Here is a 20,629-nt window from a genome sequence, read left to right as displayed (position 1 = left end):
TTTGTTATAAGGCAGAAACTAACACACCATTGTAAAGCAATTATACTCCAATAAAGATGTAAAAACAAAACAAAACAACAACAACAAAAACAAGACCATAAAGAGTTATGAGTGCCCAGAGAAGCTTATTTTCAGATTCCTATTCAAATGTATTTTTAGAACCAGCAAAAGATGCTTTTGTCAAATAGTAGCTTATATTTTAAAAATAGGCACATTTTCTGTGTGTGAACAGCTGTGATCTGACAAACTATACTTAGGGGAGAAAAGTGATGATGACAAGAGCAACTAGTGTGTAAAATTGTAGAACATGAGTTATTTCTCTCTGAAATAACTCACAAAGCTCAGCATATTTAACTGTTTGTTTTTGGGTTTTTTTTTTTGCGGTACGCGGGCCTCTCTCACTGCTGTGGCCTCTCCCATTGCGGAGCACAGGCTCCGGACGCGCAGGCTCAGCGGCCATGGCTCACAGGCCCAGCCGCTCCGCGGCATGTGGGATCTTCCCGGACCGGGGCACGAACCCGTGTCCCCTGCATTGGCAGACGGACTCTCAACCACTGCGCCACCAGGGAAGCCCCACCTTTTCTTATTGTTACTTGTGGCAGTGGAGAGGATGGTGGTATGATGATGATAAATATAGCTTCAATTAAGTGTCTGCTTTGTGTCAGGACCTGTATTACGTTCTTCATCTACAGTCTTTGTTTTAATTCTGATAACAAACTAAGAGTTAAGCATGGTAGCTGTTTTACAAATAAAGAAAATGAGACTCAGTTAGGTTAAGTAACTTGACTAAGGCCACACAGCTGGGGAAAAGCAGCGGCAGAAGTAGAACCCAAGTCTGACTGTGAGACCAGCACTGTCCCCCACACTCGGGGTCTCACGTGGAAACAGTGTTAGTTCTGTTCCTCTTGGCACCCTCCCCTCTAATGGTGTTTGAAAACCTGCATCTCGATGCTGGTTTTCAGAGTTATTTCATGAGTTGGGAGAAAATATAAAAGCCTTTGAGAATCTGGCTTTTTTTATCCTAAGCATTTTTTAATACACTGCAGAGCAAAATGACATTTTTAAATGTACGGGAGAGCACAAAGCATCAAAGAGCTCATGGGTACAGCCTGTGACTTCCTGGAGCCCTGCATTCTTAACTGTCAGATTTTAACAAATACTTCTCTAGATAATTGCTTAATTACTGTATCTGTCAAGAAAAAGCCTTCACAGCCATCAAGTACTAAGTATAAAAATATGCTTTCATCCTGGAGTTTGAAAAATCATTCCTGAGATTTCAGCAAGACAGAAGCCCAGTGGCACATGGTCACTCTCAGATTTGTAAGGATAAAACTAGATGGAGAGTAAAGGATGCTGAGGTTAGGGGGAGCACATGGAAGAATTATATCGATACTTACCTGTAGGAGGTCCTTTTCACTCGAGGGTCTCTAAAATACTTTGCAAAATGGAAGTAGATAAGTAATATGATCTGAATTATACCAAGTTAGTAAAACAAAGAAATGAGGTTTTGGATCAGAAAGGCCAGGGCTTTTATGCAGCTCTGGTACTCCTGCTGAAACTTAGCAGAAACTACATAACCTCTCTGAGACAAAATTTGGTTTATCTCTACTATGGAAATGTCAGCATCTACCATCGAGTTGTTGAGAGGGTTAAATAAAACAGTATATTATAAATACTTAGTACAATGCTGAATATATATAGGGGGTCCAAAAAGTTATACAGTCAATTCCCATTATTCATGGATTCCACAGTTTGCTAATCACCTACCCTCTAAACTTTATTTGTAACCCCAAAATCAATAGTCGGAGGTGACTTCACGGTTATTCACAGACATGCACAGGGAGGGGAAAAGCTCGAGTCGCGTCATGCACACGTTCCCAGCTGAGGCTGAACGAGCAGCACTCTGCCTTCTCGTTCCAGCTCTCACACTGTAAACAAGTGTCCTTTTCATATTCTATTTAGTGCCATGTTTTTCAAATTATTGTGCTTATTGTTGGTGATTTCACTTCAGTGCCCCCCCCGCCCGCCCCAGGTATAGTGCTATAGTGCTGCCTAGTGTTCTTGAACACAGGAAGGCTGTGATTTGCCTTATGGAGAAAATATGTATGTTAGATAAGCTTTGTTCAGGCATGAGTTATAATATGAATGAATCAACAATTTATTAAACATAGTATCTTTAATCAGAAACACTAATATATAAAACAAAGTTATATATTAATCAGCTGACAAAAATCTTGTGACCAGCGGCTCACATGGGCCTAACCCTTTGGTCTCTCCTAGGAGCAATGGTTCAGGTATTTGCTAACTCAGTGTTCATGGCAACTGTAAAGAACTTAGCTACCATGAATAATGAAAATCAGCTCTAAACTTATGGCTACCAGGGAGTAAGGGGGTGAGGGATAAATTGGAAGATTGGGATTGACATAAACACACTACTATATATAAAATAGATAACTAATAAGGACCTACTGTATAGCACAGGGAACTCTACTCAATACTCTGCAATGGCCTATATGGGAAAAGAATCTAAAAAAGAGTGGATATATATATTTGTATAATTGATTCATTTGCTGTACATCTGAAACTAACACAACATTGTAAATCAACTATACTCCAAAAAAAATTTTTAAAAATTTGAAAAAAGAAAAGGAGAATCAGTTCTATTCAATTTAGTTCCATATTAGGTTGGTTAAATATTAGTGACTCTAACAAATTAACTCCAGACTCTCCATGGTTTAACACAGAAGTTTATTTTTCATGAATGTAAAGTCTAATCAGGTGTTTGGCAGATGGCCTTAAAATGGAGAGTCAGGGACCCAGACTCATTACATCCATGGCTCTGCCCACAGTAGAACCTTTGCTTCCAGCCAGTGGATGGAGGAAGACAGAAAAGTAGTGGATGGAAAGTCTTTATGGGCCAGCCTAGAGACAGAGCACATCACTTCTGCCTTCATTCTGTTGGCCAGAGCTTAGTCACATGGTCACACCTAACTGCAAGGGAGGCTGGAAAATATAGTCTGTGTGCTGAGGGCTTACATGAATAGTTGTGCCACAATTCTCCTTAAAATTATTTCCTACAGTCATTTTTCTTTGGATAAATGGCAAAACCCTTAGGTAAGAGACATTTAAGTTTTGTAAGTTACTCTTCTGAACCCATTACCATTCTGCACCAAGGGAAGCAGGTCTGTCTGCTCTCATGTGTCTTAGTTAAAAGATAAAATCCTTATATAATGAGACCATATTTTCTCTCGTTCTGTTACTACTTCAGCCAACCCTTTATTCCCTGCTATAAATTTTTGACTGAAATTATTTTGCCACTGAATTAAGGATCATGTAAAGAATATACCCAACGCCTTCTATGAAAGAAAGTGTTGAAATACAAACAACTGATCATTTATATTTGTTTCAAGTAATTTGTGGGCTCACATCCAACTTGCTTTAGCATTCAGCCAGTAAAATGCCAACTTTGTCTGACCCTATGTTACTGTGTGTATTAGATTATATAATAAAATAATATTGATGCTACCTGAAAGAAGTATTTACTGTCCTCTGGGATCTCTGCCCAATTCTACTATAGTTTTATGCTGTGGACTCTGATGAGTATTTTTTTTTTTTTCAGTCTTTCTGTCCTAGTTTTACTATCAAGGAAAGAGGCAGTGACATAGTAATTATCAAGCCCCTTCTTTCAGGGGACTACTTTATAGGAAATTGTTGTCTTCTATAAAGATCAGCTCACGCACCTCTTTGGAACTCTTAAGAAAACTATCATGGACTCTTTCTCCCCAGAATTGAACTTATACATATATTTTATACCATTCACAATGTCTATACCATTTTAGGGGATTCTAAAACAGGCCAGTACTGTATGATCCAGCAATTCCATTCCTAGGTATATGTCCAAACGAATTGACAGCAAGGTCTTGAAGAGATATTTGTACACCAGTGTTCATAGTAGTATTAGTCAAGATACCCAAAAGGTAGAAACAACCCAAGTGTCCATCGACAGATGAATGGATAAACAAAATGTGGCATATACATATAATTGAGTAATGAGGAATGAAATTCTGGTACATGCTACAACATGAATAAACTTTGAAGACATTATGTTAAGAGTAATAAGTCAGATACAAAAGGACAAATATTGTATGCTTCCACTTATTTAAAGTACCTAGAATAAGCAAATTCACAGTAACAGAAAGTAGAGCAGAGGTTACCAGGGTTTGGAGGGAGTAGGAATGGGGAAGTATTGTTTAATGGGTGCAGAGTTTCTGTTTGGAATGATAAAAAAAAAAGTTCTGAGAATGGATAGTGGTGATGACTGTACTTGATACCACTGAATTGCATACTTTAAAACTGTTAAAATAATAAATTTTATGTTATGTATATTTTACTATAATTTTAAAAAAAACAATCACGTTGAAAAGAGCCTGGACGTGAGAACCTGATAAGCCTGGCTGGGTTCCAATCCCAGGTCTACCAGTTACCAGCTGTGTATGACTTTGGGTAAAGTACTTAGTGTCTCAGAATGTCATTTTCCCTACCTATAAAGTTGGGAATAAACTACCGACCTTAGAGGATTGTTGTGGAAATTAATGTGATTAGCCTGCCACATATAGCCACTATTTAAAAAGGTAAAGAAAACTAGTATATATTAAGCAAGCAAAATCCAGTGGACTGTGTTAAGAATAAAGTACCACGTTACATAATTGCTTTTCGCCTCTAGGAAATAAGAACATTAACACAGAATAATACAGGAGGGCAGCAACTGAGTCTATGGAGCTGCCCCAGGAGCCAGAGCTGTCATATCCCCTCCTCTTCCGCCTCCTGTTGCAAACAGTAAAGGCCCTTCGTACAGTTAAAAAAAAATTGAATAATACAAAGGAGGTAGGATTTTAGCATTGAAGAAACAGAGGTACAGGACTTGCTTGAGCTTTCCAGTGACTAGAAGGACAGAAAGAACACAAAATTACCCTTGCCTGAGTCTGAGGTTGATTTCTGTTTCTGCTTAAATTGTTTTTAGATTCTCTAGGTTTTCCTCATTTTTGTAAACTGTTGGGGATTTTCTGCAGTATAGGTTTTAAGTCTTTGCAGTGGGTCTTGATATAGATTTGAAAACACAAATCCATATTCAAACCTATGCATGCAAACACACACTCTACAGAGCAATGCCATATTTATCTGGAGATCAGACATCCTACAATATTAACTCTTTGGGACATAACCATTTTTGCAGAAGCATGCCCCAAAGCCCTCCGTGTAGCAAATGCCAGATATTAAGTCTTTGCTGAGAAGTGTCATGACCCCACGCAGATGACTGTATAGAAACCACAACAGAAAAACAGCAAGCAAAGTTAAGAGTGACAGCAGAGAAGGAAGCAGGAAGATAGCTAATGCCTGTATAAGCCTGGCTGGAGGCTGGCAACATGAGTAACCGCTGAGCCTGCCACATTCAGAAAAGGTTAAATTTCATTCCATTTGCTCTGCTTAGGAAAATGGGGGTATGTGCAGAATATTTTTAAATTGCATCCAAAATGATAAAAGTTTAATGCTTAAAGAGGTAGAATCTGTTATTTGCAGTACTCATTATGGAGTGAAGTGTTGTTATTTATTAATACGCTCTGTTTACACTGAGACATAAATAGCTAAATTTTATCCGTTTTGTCACCTAATTCTTTCTAAAAATCTAGCTATTTCTTTCAGTCTCCAGCACTTGACACAATGCCTGCCTCACAGTGGGCACTCAGTATTTATTGAAAGAAGAATGAATGAATGAATGAGCGGGCAAGTGAAGGAATGAAACTATCTATAACATTTGTATGCCTGCCTGACGTGTATTACCTGTGCGTGAATAAAGACATCCAAGTTTAAACTCACCGTTTTCTCCTTTTCAGAGCAGAGACCATTCTCCTGGGACCATTCCTAAGAAAGAAACACCCACGCTGTGACATATGCCACTGCCACCGCCACTGCCACCTCTGCCTCCGCCTCCCCCCCCATCAGCGCCCCCGGTAAGACCTGGGTTTTTCTTTTTCAGTCTGGTTTACTTGAATACACTTGAGCAGGTTTTAAATGTTCAGAATCAGCCACCACCCAGCTCTGCTATGGCAGGTGGCACCTTTGGTAGCTGGCTCTACGGCTCCAGGGTCTAATTCCAAACCAGCCTGGCCCAGGTATTTCCCTTCCCGTTCCGTGGCAGCTCCCACCCTCTACCTCAGCGTCGTCTACATGATTTCTCTTCTAATTCCTGCTGCTCGATACAGGCTTCCCAGAGTCTCCCTAATCGACTGTTTCATCTCACGGGAAACCTCAGAGGGGAGGCCACGCTGAAGTGCATAGCCAAGGAGGCGTGTGCTCAGAGTCAAGTTCCAGTGTGTGATCTGGATGGTGCTAACAGTAGCTTGGGCTTCAGTTGCCAGGTTCTGGGACCAAGTAAGAGGAGTGTCATGTGAAATGCACAACAAAATATAAATCTCTAAATGAAATCTCCCCATCTGCACGAGACTGAACTCAGTCTGTTTCGCTTTGTGTTGTCTCCCTTGGAGTTTGGTTTGGGCTTAGGAGAGGCCCAGAGAGTGGTTATTTTGTTTTAGGACAGGGCTTCTCACCCTTACCACCACTGACACTTGGGGCCAGGAATAGAGCCTTACCCGCTATCCTGCCGCTGGGGTGCACACCTCTCCACAGATGCGTGGATGACATGACCGCGGGAGTATAGGTTATGAAAGGAGGGTCTGAGGCCCTGCTGCACGGTCACCAGCCTTGGTGAGAACGAGGGTATGCTTGAGGTCCTATGTCACCCCCATGACGTTAGCGTGGCACACTGACCGTATCTGAAGCGCTGGGGCATACACCTTCCTGAAACTTGGCCCTTGCCCTTGAAGAGAGTGGAAGGAAAGCACATGATGTGAGTTATACCTGAAAGCTCTCTGGCCAATATATAGAAAGAATAGGAATCAGTACTGAATTTCCACTGCCGAATTTGACACAAAGAAGGCATGGAGATGAACAGTTTATAAGTGAAAGAAGCATACAGGAAACTATAATGTGGGTCTCACACAGACTTGCTGGGCCTGAAGAAGCACAACTTAAAGTAACTCCCAATACCACAGTATGTCCATAAACTTAGCCAGAATAAATAAACTTATCAAAACCCATATTGTTGGGGACTTGGGGAAATGAACTCTTTTAAACATTGCTGGTGACATACCTGGGACTCAACAAATGTTGAATGAGTCTTTCCGGAGTGTTCTCTGACAAAAAACAATAAGCCTGAATGTATCGCTTTTTCCCCTGGTAATCAAGTAGTTTTATTTTTGAGACTGACTTAAGAATTTAACCCTAAAGGAACCAAAAAAGAATTTATACAGTATGTGCACAGCAACGCTATTTATTCTAGTGAAAAGTTAGATCTTAAGTGGTTTATGAGAACTAAATGAACTGTATTGTCATGCTGTTAATTAAAAATTGCATTATGTTAAAGTGTTAATTAAAAATTACATTTATAAGTGTGCTGATAATGGAAAGTAGATATGGAATGATGAATTAAAAACAAGGCACATTTTGTGCATCATGAAATCAGCTATATATGTAATAAATAGGAAAGACCAGAAAAGAATTTTGAATGCTGATAATAAAATTTTAAATTTCATTAGGGAGTCTTTTTCTTTTAATATGCTTAAGTTCATAATAAACAAAAATAATTCTGCATTTGGATAATTCTTGCATTCCCTTCCCCATTCCTAAATTTTTTTTTTTTTTTTTTTGCTACCTATCTCATGGAGGAACTGATCAATTTAGGAGGAAAATAACCATGTAAATTTTAATTTTTTTTTTTGTAAATTTATTCATTTATTTATTTTTGGTTGCATTGGGTCGTCATTGCTGCGTTCGGGCTTTCTCTGGTTGTGGCTAGCGGGGGCTACTCTTCGTTGTGGTGCGCGGGCTTCTCATTGCGGTGGCTTCTCTTTGTTGCGGAGCATGGGCTCTAGGCATGTGGGCTTCAGTAGTTGTGGCACATGGGCTCAGTAGTTGTGGCTCGTGGGCTCTAGAGTGCAGGCTCAGTAGTTGTGGCTCACGGGGTTTAGTTGCTCTGCAGCATGTGGGATCTTCCTGGACCAGGGCTTGAACCCATGTCCCCTGCTAGGCGGATTCTTAACAACTGCACCACCAGGGAAGTCCTTTAATATTTTGTTAAGACGCATTTTTCTACAATCTGGGAAAAATATTTACAGTGCATATTATAGGCAAAGGATGAACAACCTGAGCATATAAAGAGCTCTTAGGGATCAATATGGAAAGGATGAGTAGAAAATGGGCCCAGGATATGACCAGGCAGAAGAAATACAAATGTTTCAACCTCACTATAATTGAATAAACACAAATTAAAATAATGAGAAATCATTTTCATCTATCAGTTTGGTGGTGGTACTTTTTAAATGTTGCCTGGAGTGTTAGGAACCAGGCACTTATAACATTTTTTTTTAGTGCTTGATTTATTTATTTACTGCTAACAGGCACATCCATTGCCCCCTTCCCATTTACCCACCCCCACCATACACAAGGTTGGATGATTTGATTTAAGAAGTCTGCGGCATATAGTCATTTATTATACCAGGCACTTATACCTCTTAATAGGAGCAAATATTGATATAATCCCCTAAAACACAATTTGTTAATATGGATTAAGTCCCTTTAAAAAGTGGTTGTACTCAATGACCTAGTTTCACTTCGACTAATTTCCTTTCAGTAACTCATAGTGTAGAGAAATTTTTAGCTATAGATTATTAATGAGAGCATTATTGTGATAGCAACCAAAAAAAAAGAAAGAAAGGAAACAATCTAAATATTTAAAACCAGAAGATTCAATAAAAAATGATTATGTAATCCACAAAACAGTATTCTAGGTAGCACTGAAAATCATATCAAAATTATTTTGTAACTCCCAGTATAATAATTGATTCAGGCAAGGATCATTCGTGAAACCTAAAACCACTTAGGGAAATGTTTTGGAGAACAGGATGTTCACAGGATCCCAAGTGGCACCCACAGATTACTTCTAATTACAAAGGGGAAAATGTACCTTTAACAGGGATCAAAGTGTCACCTGTCATAGAATGACCTTTACACAGCCTTTTGCTGTGATGCAACAAGAAATACATAGCATCACCATGCAGTGACCTGCCAAAAATTAGTGTTCTTTGAGCAAGCAACTAGGCACATCCAGAATGTGGGACCTTCTACGACAGAGGTTGGCAAACTAGAGGAGAGCCCATGGTCCAGTTTTGGTACAGCCCTCGAGCTAAGAATGGTTTTTACATTTTCAAGTGATTGAAAGCAATCAAAAGAAAAATAATATTTTGTGCATATGAAAAATATATGAAATTCAAATTTTAGTCCATAAACAAAGTTTTATTGGATGACAGCAATGCTTATTCATTTGCATATTGTCTCTGGCTGCTTTTATGTTACAGTGACAGAGCACCAATTAAACAACTTGTCTCCCCCCAAAGAAGAATTCTTTTCATCTCACTAGTTGACCTGTGTTTTAAAAATTATATTCAGGGGCTTCCCTGGTGGCGCAGTGGTTGAGAGTCCGCCTGCCGATGCAGGGGACACGGGTTCGTGCCCCGGTCCGGGAAGATCCCACATGCCGTGGCGCGGCTGGGCCCGTGAGCCATGGCCGCTGAGCCTGCGCGTCCAGAGCCTGTGCTCCGCAACATGAGAGACCTGCGTATCGCAAAAAAAAAAAAAAAAAAATTATGTTCAATTATTATTATTTTGTTTTGAATTTCATCAATAAAAATTTTGTGGGAATTTGTTTTCTTTTTTCTTATATCGTACTTACAGAACATCCCTGATTTTGCCTCTTGGCCCACAAGGCCTAAAATACTTACTATCTGGCCCTTTACGGAAGAAGTTTTGCCAACACGTGTACCTACAAGATAGCTGGCTTCATTCAGCCTTCCTTTTGTCACCAGCAGCCAGTGATCTTGGTACACTTGCATCAGATCATGTCCCCTTCCCCATCACTTTTCAAGGGCTTCCCATCCCCCTCTTAACTGTGGGCCGCTCCACTTGCATGACCCGGCCCCTGCCTACCTCTCAGACCTCATATGGTGCCCCTCTCCCCATGTCTTCTACTCCAGGACTTTAGCATGGCTGTTTCTTCTGCTTGGAAAGCTCTTTCTGCTCAGCTCAGCCCAGGTGTCCCTTCCTTGAAGCATCATTTCCTCACACCCCACACTGGCATTCATAACATACTTTTAAACCCCTCCTTCATAGCAGTTATCAGTTTTTCAGTTAGTTTTTATTTGACTGGGGTCCACATTTTCTGTTTTGTGGTCTTTTCTGTCCCTAGTGCCTGGCTCACAATAGCTACTCATTGAATGAATGGATGGATGGATGCATGACTGAATGAATACCTGTGTAAATAGCATTAGGAAATGGAGTTAAACTCTTCATAAGCAGTGTTCAGGACTTTAAACATCTACGCTTATGGACCAGCATGGCAGATTTTATTATATGTAATCTTTGCAAGGAGGGGGCATTTTGTGTGATATGTCTGATCAGGCTTCACCTTAGCTCTGGAAGATCTGGGGATTAGACCAAGGCTAAAAGTGTTTTGATTTTTCCCTCCTAACCTCTCACCTTTCCCCTTCCTGCCCCTCCCATTCTCGTCTCCTCCTCTCCCTGATGTGCATCCTTTGGAACCGAGAAAAGGGCTGATGGGCCTTGCTGAAGTTCTGAAGCAGGCTCTAAGTGAAAGCCAGACAGCCCTCGTCATCTGGTTTCCCTTCTTTTCTTGCCCCTATTTCCCTGTCTTTTGAGCACTACTCCTTTGTCTCATCCCTTTGAAATCCAGAAACCATATAAAAATTGCCCACATGGTACATTGGTCCACTTATAATGAAATTATTGTTGCTTTGGTTACACAATGTAACTTTTTAAAAAAATCTGAAGAAAATACAATGGATTTGATTTTTGAAACGCAGCAAAATTTTTACTGAGCTTTTGTTTTCCAATCTTCTTTGGCCCCTTGGTAGTGTCCAAGACGTGAGAAGGAACTCCTTGAGGGCCTGTGATTTGTCTTCTTTTTTGCCCCAATTGTGTAACATTATCTACAAAAGAGGAAGGGACTATATGGGTCTCTGACCAGATGATAAATTCTTTGGAGTTGGGTTGCCTAGGCAAAGCCTAAAAGAAGATTTGTAAAGTTTTATAGCATTATTTTTTAATGTTGCTGTTCAAGCTTAAATATCCCAAGGAGGCAACAGTACTCCTAGGGGGGGCCTATGTCTTATTATTTAAAATCAAAAGGAAAACTGGCTTGATAATCATTTCTTTTCCATGATAAGCAAAACTCTAAGTAGAAAGACACCATGGATCCAGGTACTCCTCTGCCTGCCTGTTCCAGGGGTAACATTTAATAAAGTGCTGGAGGGAAATTACAATGAGAAGCATATTGTGGCCCCTCACTGTTCTGTTCCCTCATTACTCTTTGCCAGAGTCTTTGTTTGCATTCAGGAAACTCAGTGAGATGATTTTTCTCCTTGCAGTGTAACGATTGTATGATTCATGGGTGAGGTAGACTTCCCAGTGTCAGGAAATACCAGCTGAGGCTTACATGGGGAGGTTTTCCCACCATCTCTAGGATGCAGGAGCTCATGTGGTATAAAAAACATGTCAATCTGTGAAAGAAAATGTGGAAAATGAAGTGGTATCTGAAGCCCCATAAGAGCCTCTTTTGGCGTTTTGCGTTTGCTGTGGTTAAAAAAAAAAAAAAAAGTCAGGGGTCGGGGGCCGTAGGTGGAAGGGGGCTCAGTAGAATTGCATATTACCCTATATTCTGGAAACGGTAATTTGCATGTTGACTGGTGCACTTAGAAGAATGAGAGGCTTAAAAACTCTTAAATACTGTCACTCACTTAGATTCTCCTGACATTCTGGTGCTTTGATTAGTGTCACTAATGAGGGATTGGGGACGTTTACCCAGGGTTGACAGTGGCCACTGGGACAAGGAAAAGTCTTTTGCATTAGGCCAAGCTATTAGGAGAGTATTAAGTTGACATTTGGTCCTTGCTTAAAACAGTTTGCAAAAGTGCACGTTTGCCTTCAAGTAATTTTAAGAACGAGATCCTCCCTTTCTCCTCTGCCGGTTTGTACCTGCAAGCAGTAACAGGGCTTCAGTGAAAAAACGAGGCAGTCTGCAGCAGATTTACTTGGTCTGCAAGAGAGGTGTGTCAGGACCTGCCACTCATACTTCCAAAGGGCCATTCAGCACGGTATTTAAATGTGTTTCTTTTTCACAGCTGTCAGGTAGGAGGGATGGCAGGAAAAAAAGGGGAAGCTTGCAGTGGTGTGCTGGGGGCAGCAATTGTGCACTCAGAACGCCTGGAACTTGGCAAGAAAAGCCTGCGAGCGCTTGTTAAAGGCCTTTATCAAATTGCATAGGAGCCCAGGAGCCTAAGCCGTTTGCACAGCGTCTGAGCCGAGGGATATGGCAGGAAGCTGCCATGGGCCAGGAGGCCAAAGGGCAGCCGTTGAAAGCCTCAGCCATCTCGGTAGCCGCAGTTACTATCTGGAGCTTAATTTTACTCTGGAATCTGCTGGCTCTTTGCCTTTGAAATCTTTTACAATTACAGTGTAACTAACAATTCCTAGAAAAACTGCCAGTGAACTACTTCCCCTACCCAGGGTTGTCTTTTCATATATGCACTGTTATACTGAGGAGGGCCACGTTGATTTGGAGCCTGGGCTCTTTGGGGCTATGTACCCCTTCCCCCAGACTGCGCTTTCCTTTCTTGCCATAAAAGAGAAAAAATCACCAACATCAGGTTGTTGCTGGCAATCAGATATCCAGCCCTGACCCGGTCGAGAAAGCTGCAAGCGAGGGATGAGGGATGCTGTGATCTTGGGAGCACGAGCATATCCTTGCAGTGGGGTATTGGCAGCTAGAAAAAGTCATGTTTCCTAGGATGCTTAATGAAAAGACAGGTAACGTGAAGTGGAAAAGGCAGGCTACATATGGGTAATGTGGTCCCAACTCTGTAAAACAAAACTCTGTGTACTGCTCATTTGTGTGCTCTCAGATCAAGACAGTAAGGAAATAGTACACATACAATGATAACATTGCTGGTTATCTGGGGGCCGTATGCATGATTTCTGTTTTCTCGTTTGTATGATTCCACATTTTCTCAAATATCTACATGGAGCATTTATTACTTTTATAAAGAGAAGAAAAGGTTTTAAGAAAGGAATGAATAATCATTTACCTACTGATCATATAATAATGATCTACAATAATAATAACAGGCATCTACTGAACAGCTATTGTATACCAGGTACTGCGCCAGGCGCTTGACGAGGATTATCTAAATTCATATTTACAGTAATCCAGTGAGGTGGGATGATAGTGCCCTTTTACAGATGAGGAAACGGAGGCACAGAGAGGTTACTAAGGTGCCCAGTGTCATACAGCCAGTAAGTGATGGAGGCTGGATTCCTCCCCAGGCTCTCTGAGAGCCTTACTGCTCTGTGTTCTACCGCTTCCAAATATATATACAGCTGGAATAAGCAGTGGATGACCACAGCATCAAACACTTATGTAGTGCTTACTGTATGCTTTGTGTTGTCCTCAGGTGCTTAGCGCATAATTGAATTAATCCTCACAGTAACCCTTTGAGGCAGGTACTGTTGTTATTCTCGAGGATGAGTTAACTGCGGCACGGAGGGGAAGTGACTTACACTGGATCACACAGCTAGTCACTGGCAGAGCCATGGTTTGCATGCTGGCAGAATGGCTCCAGAGTCTCTGCTCCGAACCACTAAACCAGCTGCCCTTTGCTGTAGACCTTCTCAGATTCAAGGGGTAGGGGTAGATTACCCCTACCCCTTGAATCTAAGAGCCAGGAGATCAATGGTTCCCCTTTCTCACACCTAGGACAGAGCTCCCAGATTTCTTCCTGTATCCCCAAGCCGCCTCCTAAGATTGCGCTTTTCTTTTTTTTTTCTTTCCTTTTCTTTATGGTTCCACCATTTCCCCTCACTTGCTTATTGGTTTTTTTCTCCTTTTTTAATAGAAAAAAAAACATCTTGCAAGACACCCTCTGAATAAAACCCATGGTTTAAAAGCAGAGAGTCAGCATTAAAAAAGCAGGTACAATGCCAAAAAACCCTCCGTTTTGTCTTGTCTTTAGTTTACAGCTGGGCTTTTTATGGACTCAAGAAAACAGGCTCTCTGCTAACAGTGCAGGGCACACAGTGGAGACAATAAGTGCCTCTGAGCTCAATGACTGCAGACTGTGTCCTTAAATTTGACCAAACCATCATGCTAATTTACTGAGCTTTTGCTGCACGGAATTACCCAGTTTCTGCCTCTGAAGAGTTTAGAACCTGAATCCAGGGAAGACTGGACTCAGTCATGGAAGTGCTGAAAGTATAGTTGATTATTCCCAGACCAGAACACTGTCCCTTGCATTGCTTCTTCATTATGTATTTCCTACATATGGGACCCTTGAAGTCTTACCTTTAAAGAGCCCTCCTGTCCTCTGATTAGTCACCTTTCATCTTCCTAAGCTTACTTCTCTGAGCATCGGGCACTAGGTCTTGCTAATGCTTTGGGTTCTCTCCTAAACAGACGAGTCGAGGGATGAGAGGATCTTGGGGTCAGTGAACAATTAGTGGTTACTCCGAGACAGGGATTCTGTGCCAAGGTTAGTACTAGGCACACGGTAGGCACCCAGTACCTAGCATGATTTCCTGAACTAGTGAGTTTAGTGAAGATACTGTAATTCACAAAGCAAACCCACTGTGAACTAACCAACCACTACTTTACATCTTCCACCTGTCTAAGCCCTGAAAGCCAGACACATTCTATGTTGTGTCCTATCAGAACACCATTAACACATTCACATTTTGCTGAGAATATTAGATCAGAAGTAACACATTCAGGGATAGCACAAGTTAACACCTGGGCTTTATTTCTAAAGCCATAAAATGTCCTTTGGTACAATCCTCCCCTTTCCAATTCGTTATTGTTTCTAAGAGAATAGACTAATAGACTTTGTACCTTGACTTTACATAAAGACATTTTAAAAAACCCAGGGAAAGCAACAGAGTGTACCCGCCTTGTACATGATAACAATAGATTCCCATTTGAATAAGGTCTGTTCACAGTGGAGGAGTGTGAATGTGTTTTCGAGCTGGTGAAAGCAGGATTCCACCTGTACCACATAAAGTATTTAAAACACAAAGGTGAAAAGCATGTCTGTTCCTATGTCACCATCTGTTCAGCACTCAGTGTACCAGGCCGTCGGTTTCAGTAGGGATCTCGTAATGATGCAGTGTGGTGTGTTCAAAAACAAAAACAAAGGCATGTGGGCTTTAAAGTCCAACAGACCGGAAACTGAATCCCTGCTGTGCCGTTTATTAGCTCTATGGTGTCAAGCAAATTACCTAGCAACTCTGAGCCTCAGTTTCCTCATCTGCAAATGGGAATAATAACCACCGCTTCCTAGGGCTCTGCCCTAGAGTGGAAGTTCCAGGAAGGGAGGGATTTGTGTCTGTTTTGCTCAGTGTATCCTCGACACCGGAGCAGTGCCTGCATGTAGTAGGCATTCGCCGTGTATGTGTTGAATGCACGAATCATGGGGTTGTTGTGAGAATCTAGTAAGATAACGAGAGAAGCAGTTGTTTACCAAGTGTCTGCTTAGTCAATGGCAGCTACTCTTATCCCAGGGACCAGAAAACAACCGGGCAAGTAACCAGATATGGGACTAAGTTGAGGGCAAAGACTCTTGCAGTCAGTGCTACAGGAGGTCAGACACCAGAAGTCAAGATTAAGGCTGGGAGCCCAAGTTTTTCAAAGTGGGGAGTCAGGCCAGCAGTCTGAAAATAGTCCCCAAATAGGAGGGCAGAGGTTATCACTTCTAGGCTTCAGGGCTTCCAAGTCCAGGGTGCCAGTACCTGCTCCTGTAGCATGATCTGAACAGCTGGGTGGTTTGCCTTTTCTCCTCTCACTGCCTTGCCCTGAGTTGAGCGGCCTGAGTCCATGGGGTACCAGTGGGAAGTACGTGGAGTCGACCACAGATGGGAGTAATGAGCCCTCAGCAGTGGGATCGCAGCTGTGATGGAGAAGTACATGGGGATCCACAGGTGTCCTTTAGGATCCGCTCCAGTGAGATGGCAGCCTGATTCAAATATTTTAAACATTTAGAGGAGGCTCTGTTTTCTCAGCTGCTGTTTGGTTTGTCATTTTACAAGCAGCTTTGGCAGTATCAGGCCAAGAGGCTGCCTAGGGAAGGGGTACACGTTTGCCTGGAAGTTTTGTGTGTTTTTTTTTTAGTATCTTTATTGGAGTATAATTGCTTTACAATGTTGTATTAGTTTCTGCTGTATAACAAAGTGAATCAGCTATGTGTAAACATATATCCTCATATCCCCTCCCTCTTGCGTCTCCCTCCCACCCTCCCTATCCCACCCCTCTAGGTGGTCACAAAGCACCGAGCTGATCTCCCTGTGCTATGCGGCTGCTTCCCACGAGCTATCTATTTTACATTTGGTAGTGTCTATATGTCCATGCTACTCTCTCACTTCACCCTCCCCATGTCCTGAAGTCCATTCTCTACATCTGCGTCTTTATTCCTGTCCTGCCCCTAGGTTCATCAGAACCATTTAATGGTGATGCTTGTGTAAGAATTCTAGATCGCCTGGCTCTGAGCCCCTATCTAAAGCAGAGAAAGATGTTCTTTGGGCTTTGGGGAAGCTCAGGGATGCTGAGATTCAAACGCTATGGCTTGGTCTTTCTCTACCTGGTCCAAACTTTCATTTAAAACTTTACTGTTAGACCAGGTGAATTTGAACACTGATGGGATATTGGTTGATATGAAGAAATTATAGTTAATTTTATTTAATAATATTGCTACATTTTTAAGAACTCTTTTCTTTGATATCATACAATGTTGTATATCTGGTTTTTTTTTTTTTTTTTGCGGTATGTGGGCCTCTCACTGTTGTGGCCTCTCCCGTTGCGGAGCACAGGCTCCGGACGCGCAGGCTCAGCGGCCATGGCTCACGGGCCCAGCCGCTCTACGGCATGTGGGATCTTCCCGGACCGGGGCATGAACCCGTGTCCCCTGCATCAGCAGGTGGACTCTCAACCACTGCGCCACCAGGGAAGCCCACATATCTGTTTTTTAATAAGCAGGGATTTGGAGGGGAAAAGCAGATCAGGGTAAAGAGAACAAGATTGGCTGTGAGTTGATAATTGTTGAAGCTGGATGGTGGTACATGAGGACTGATTATACTACTCAACTTTTGTCTATGTTAATGTTACATAATAAAAAAGGTTAATGGACATCAACAACCTCAAAATACGCAAAATAAAGATGATTTAACAGAACCAAAGAGGGAATTATGTAGCATGCTTTCACTAATTCAAATGGAGTTTGAGACCAAATAGTACATGCTTTTTAATTTAAAAAAAAATAAGCCCTATGCAGGCATAGAATGTCTGCTTAAAATTATCTATGTTGCCTCCTTCCCCCACATAATCCGGTTCCTGGTTTTCTAGGGATTAATGTTAAGGTTTTTTGCGCCACTACCAGCAGAGGTGTCATCTCTAATCACTGAGTGGATTTATGGATTATTTTTTTTCCTCCTAAGCCTTAGAATTGCTGCAGATGACTTTGAGTCAGAGTGTCAGGGAAACTGTGAAGCTGGCGGTCACAATCTCCCTTGCTACTTTTTATTTAAATAAACCTTGAGACCCAGTGCGAACACCAGATAACTAACAATTGTTTGTGAAACTGTTGCACGTACTGTCCTCTGCCTGGGTACAAGGACACCTCCCACTAGCTGGTGTTTTCTCCTCAGAGAAAGCACAGAGGACATAGTGGGAATTATTGAAGCAAAACTTTCCCAGCCGGCAACTCTTCTCAACACCAAGGTCACCCAGATATGGAAAAATTTTCACCTTCAGCATTCTTTCCTCTCTAACTAAATGCCTCTTGTGGTTGTTTGCCGAAGGATTGCTGAGGATGGTGAGGGGAAACAACCTTTAAAACCCACTCTGAGGCAAAACCTTTGGCCGTGGAGATAGCTTGGAAAGTGTGTTATGGCTTAAAACAGAAAACAAAAACAAAACAAACCCTTGTGGGTTCCTGAGCAGGTGAACAGCTATTCTTAAGAGGTCAGATCATAGGCACCCAGGGACTTCTTTAAACCTCGCAACTGTGAAATACAAATTTTTTTTAGCCCTTTTGGCATTGCAGACTATCAGATTTTCTGGAAGATATTATTGGTTTGACTAGAAGAAAAGAAATGTACAATAATGCTGAGGCTCAGATCTATGACAGCAAAGGAGTACAGCCGCCCCTGGAGGCTGGAGACTCAGCACGCAGGGCAAAAGGGCCCAGTACTACCCGGTCCTGTAGCTCAGGGGCCCCTTGTGCAAACACAGCTGAGGGCTGGTAAATGAGTTGCGGTTTTTTGCCATTAATTCACAACTATTGCTAAAAAATGCTCACCGAAAGCACACTGTTATATCCAATAGAAAGGATTTAGGAAGCCAGTTGCTAAAGGAGAAGGCTCACTAGAAATATGGCCTATCTTTGCTCACTTCTGCAAAGGCCACCACGGAGATTTGGATGGACCCTGGGGAGCATGTCACCCTCCTTCCCCACCTTGAGAATCACTGCAGAGACCTAGAGTGGGGAAAAGTGGAGAGTCACCACCAATAATAATGGTGATTCCAGGGGAGCAGAGAGGACTGTGCCCAGTGGGCACACCTGTGCTGCCCCTGAGCAGTGGGAGGACACCTGAGCTGGTGAGGGAGAGCCACAGGCTTCTGTGTCAGATGGACCTGGATCCAAGCATAGTGGGTACTGGAACCTGGCCAAATCCTTTTAGACCTGTTTCCTCACCTGTGACATGCAAGTAATAATACTCTATGGGGTGATAAAGTAATTAATTGACATGATACTTTGAAAACATCAGCCCAGTGCCTGACACAGACAAGTATGCAGCTCTGTTCGTGGCAGCCCCTCCCCCGTTCCCTGCACCCCGGGATAGAGCACAGGCTCCCTGGGTGTCACACTCTTCTCTCCAGGAGTACACTAAACCCTCCCTGGTCACATCCAGCTATGCCAGGCCCTGCCTTGTCAGTTCCATCCACCTTAGTGGGATTTGATCGAGGAGCCTTCAGTTTCTGTGCCAGGAAAGGCTGCCTCCCGAGGATACTAAGAAAGGGGATGGAGAGACAGAGATGGGCAATTTCCCTTTGCCCTAATGCCAGTAATTTCTCAGCATATGCAAACTCACACTGCAGCCCCTCTTTCCCTTCTTGGGTCCATCCCTTTAGGCCAGCACCCTCCTTTTTTTGACCAGATTATTTCATTGATACAGCTATTCCTGCCCCTCATCTGGAAAAAGCCATGGCTGTTTCTCCTCACCAGGGCCATTCAAGACCACGGCCTCCCTCCACTGACTTATGTTAACATAAATAATATAGTTTTGTGTTCAAGGCACATAGATTTTCCACTAGTAACAGGGCCACACTTGGTCTGTTTGGCTTGGATAAGAGCAGCAGTCAAATGATTGACCTGGAAGGCTCAGTAAACTTTGTGAAGTTCAACGGTGTTCCTTCCTGCTGCACTTTGGCACATAGGGACGCAGTCTGTGGGCAAGACCAGCCACATGCCCTTGCAGGTTAGGTGGCTCCAAGCAAGAGCCCCAGGAGCTGAGCTTCCTGCGCATCTGCCTCACCCATGCCCTCTGTGTAACCTTGGACTTCTCTGCCCTTCACCTCTCAGGCCACACAGTTGGGACAGTCCTATAGGGGAGAGAGGTGGGGCCACTGTTCATTTTATGTCATTTTGCTTTTGCTTTGTTTTATTTTAATTGTTGCTAGGTAACGCCTTAAGAGAAAATCTCTTCTGAAGGTTTAAACATGCTCTTTAAAGACTGGATTCTCAGGTGCAAAATGGAGGGAGGTCAGGTAGGGGGAGAAAAAGGGACATGACCATACCTCACCAGCCTCCTAGGGAGAATACAAGGAACCAGTGAGATTCCAGATGAAAACTGTAAACTCACACGAAAGCACGTGTACCCTTGGCTTAGCTCTTAGGCGAAATGAATGGATATATGGCAGCTGTATTAGGACACATCATTCTGGAATGTGTTACTTTTAAGGCCCGGACCCCAGGAAAACCGAGACCAGCAAGAATCGCCCAAGCACCCAGTTCCCTAACTCTGCTTGGATGTCCAGAGCACTAACCCTCAGCCTCCACCCAGACCCACTGTAACTTTTTGTGTATTGTCATCTTCCAGGTGACAGGCCCCTTACCTTCTTTACTTCAGGAATCAATGCATTTCACCAAACCTCTGGTTCTCTTTGTTGCCAAATATAGTTGCCCACGACCCCATATTTGGGGTTTCTGCCACAGACCCGTGATGATGGCTGAGTTTCATGTTGGGAGGACAAACCCGGAAAAAAAGAGGGAGTACGTTCGAAGTCACTTGTTGGCATGGACACTTTTCCAGAGTAATTAAAATAGTGCCTGTGTTATTATTACTCAAAACAGCTTGACAATTGAACAAACACCTTCCCCTGGAGTCGCATTTGACCTTTCCA

General features: G+C 42.5%; 1 protein-coding gene across 5 annotated transcripts in view; it reads left to right on the top strand.

Moving 5' to 3' along the window:
• WIPF3 (WAS/WASL interacting protein family member 3) overlaps positions 1-20,629 on the top strand; it is a 93,396-nt gene that overhangs the window by 18,507 nt on the left and 54,260 nt on the right. For all 5 annotated transcript variants that reach the window (XM_060305471.2, XM_030857443.3, XM_060305472.1 and 2 more), the window contains exon 2: positions 5,892-6,008. In XM_060305471.2, coding sequence (XP_060161454.1) covers positions 5,949-6,008 — 60 coding nt within the window. In that variant the 5' untranslated portion in view covers positions 5,892-5,948. The remainder of the gene's footprint in view (positions 1-5,891; positions 6,009-20,629) is intronic.

This window comes from Globicephala melas, chromosome 9 (assembly GCF_963455315.2).
Source record: "Globicephala melas chromosome 9, mGloMel1.2, whole genome shotgun sequence".
Classification (NCBI taxonomy): domain Eukaryota; kingdom Metazoa; phylum Chordata; class Mammalia; order Artiodactyla; family Delphinidae; genus Globicephala; species Globicephala melas.
The sequence above is the reverse complement of the archived record's forward strand: the minus strand, read 5'-3'. Positions and strand labels throughout refer to the sequence as shown.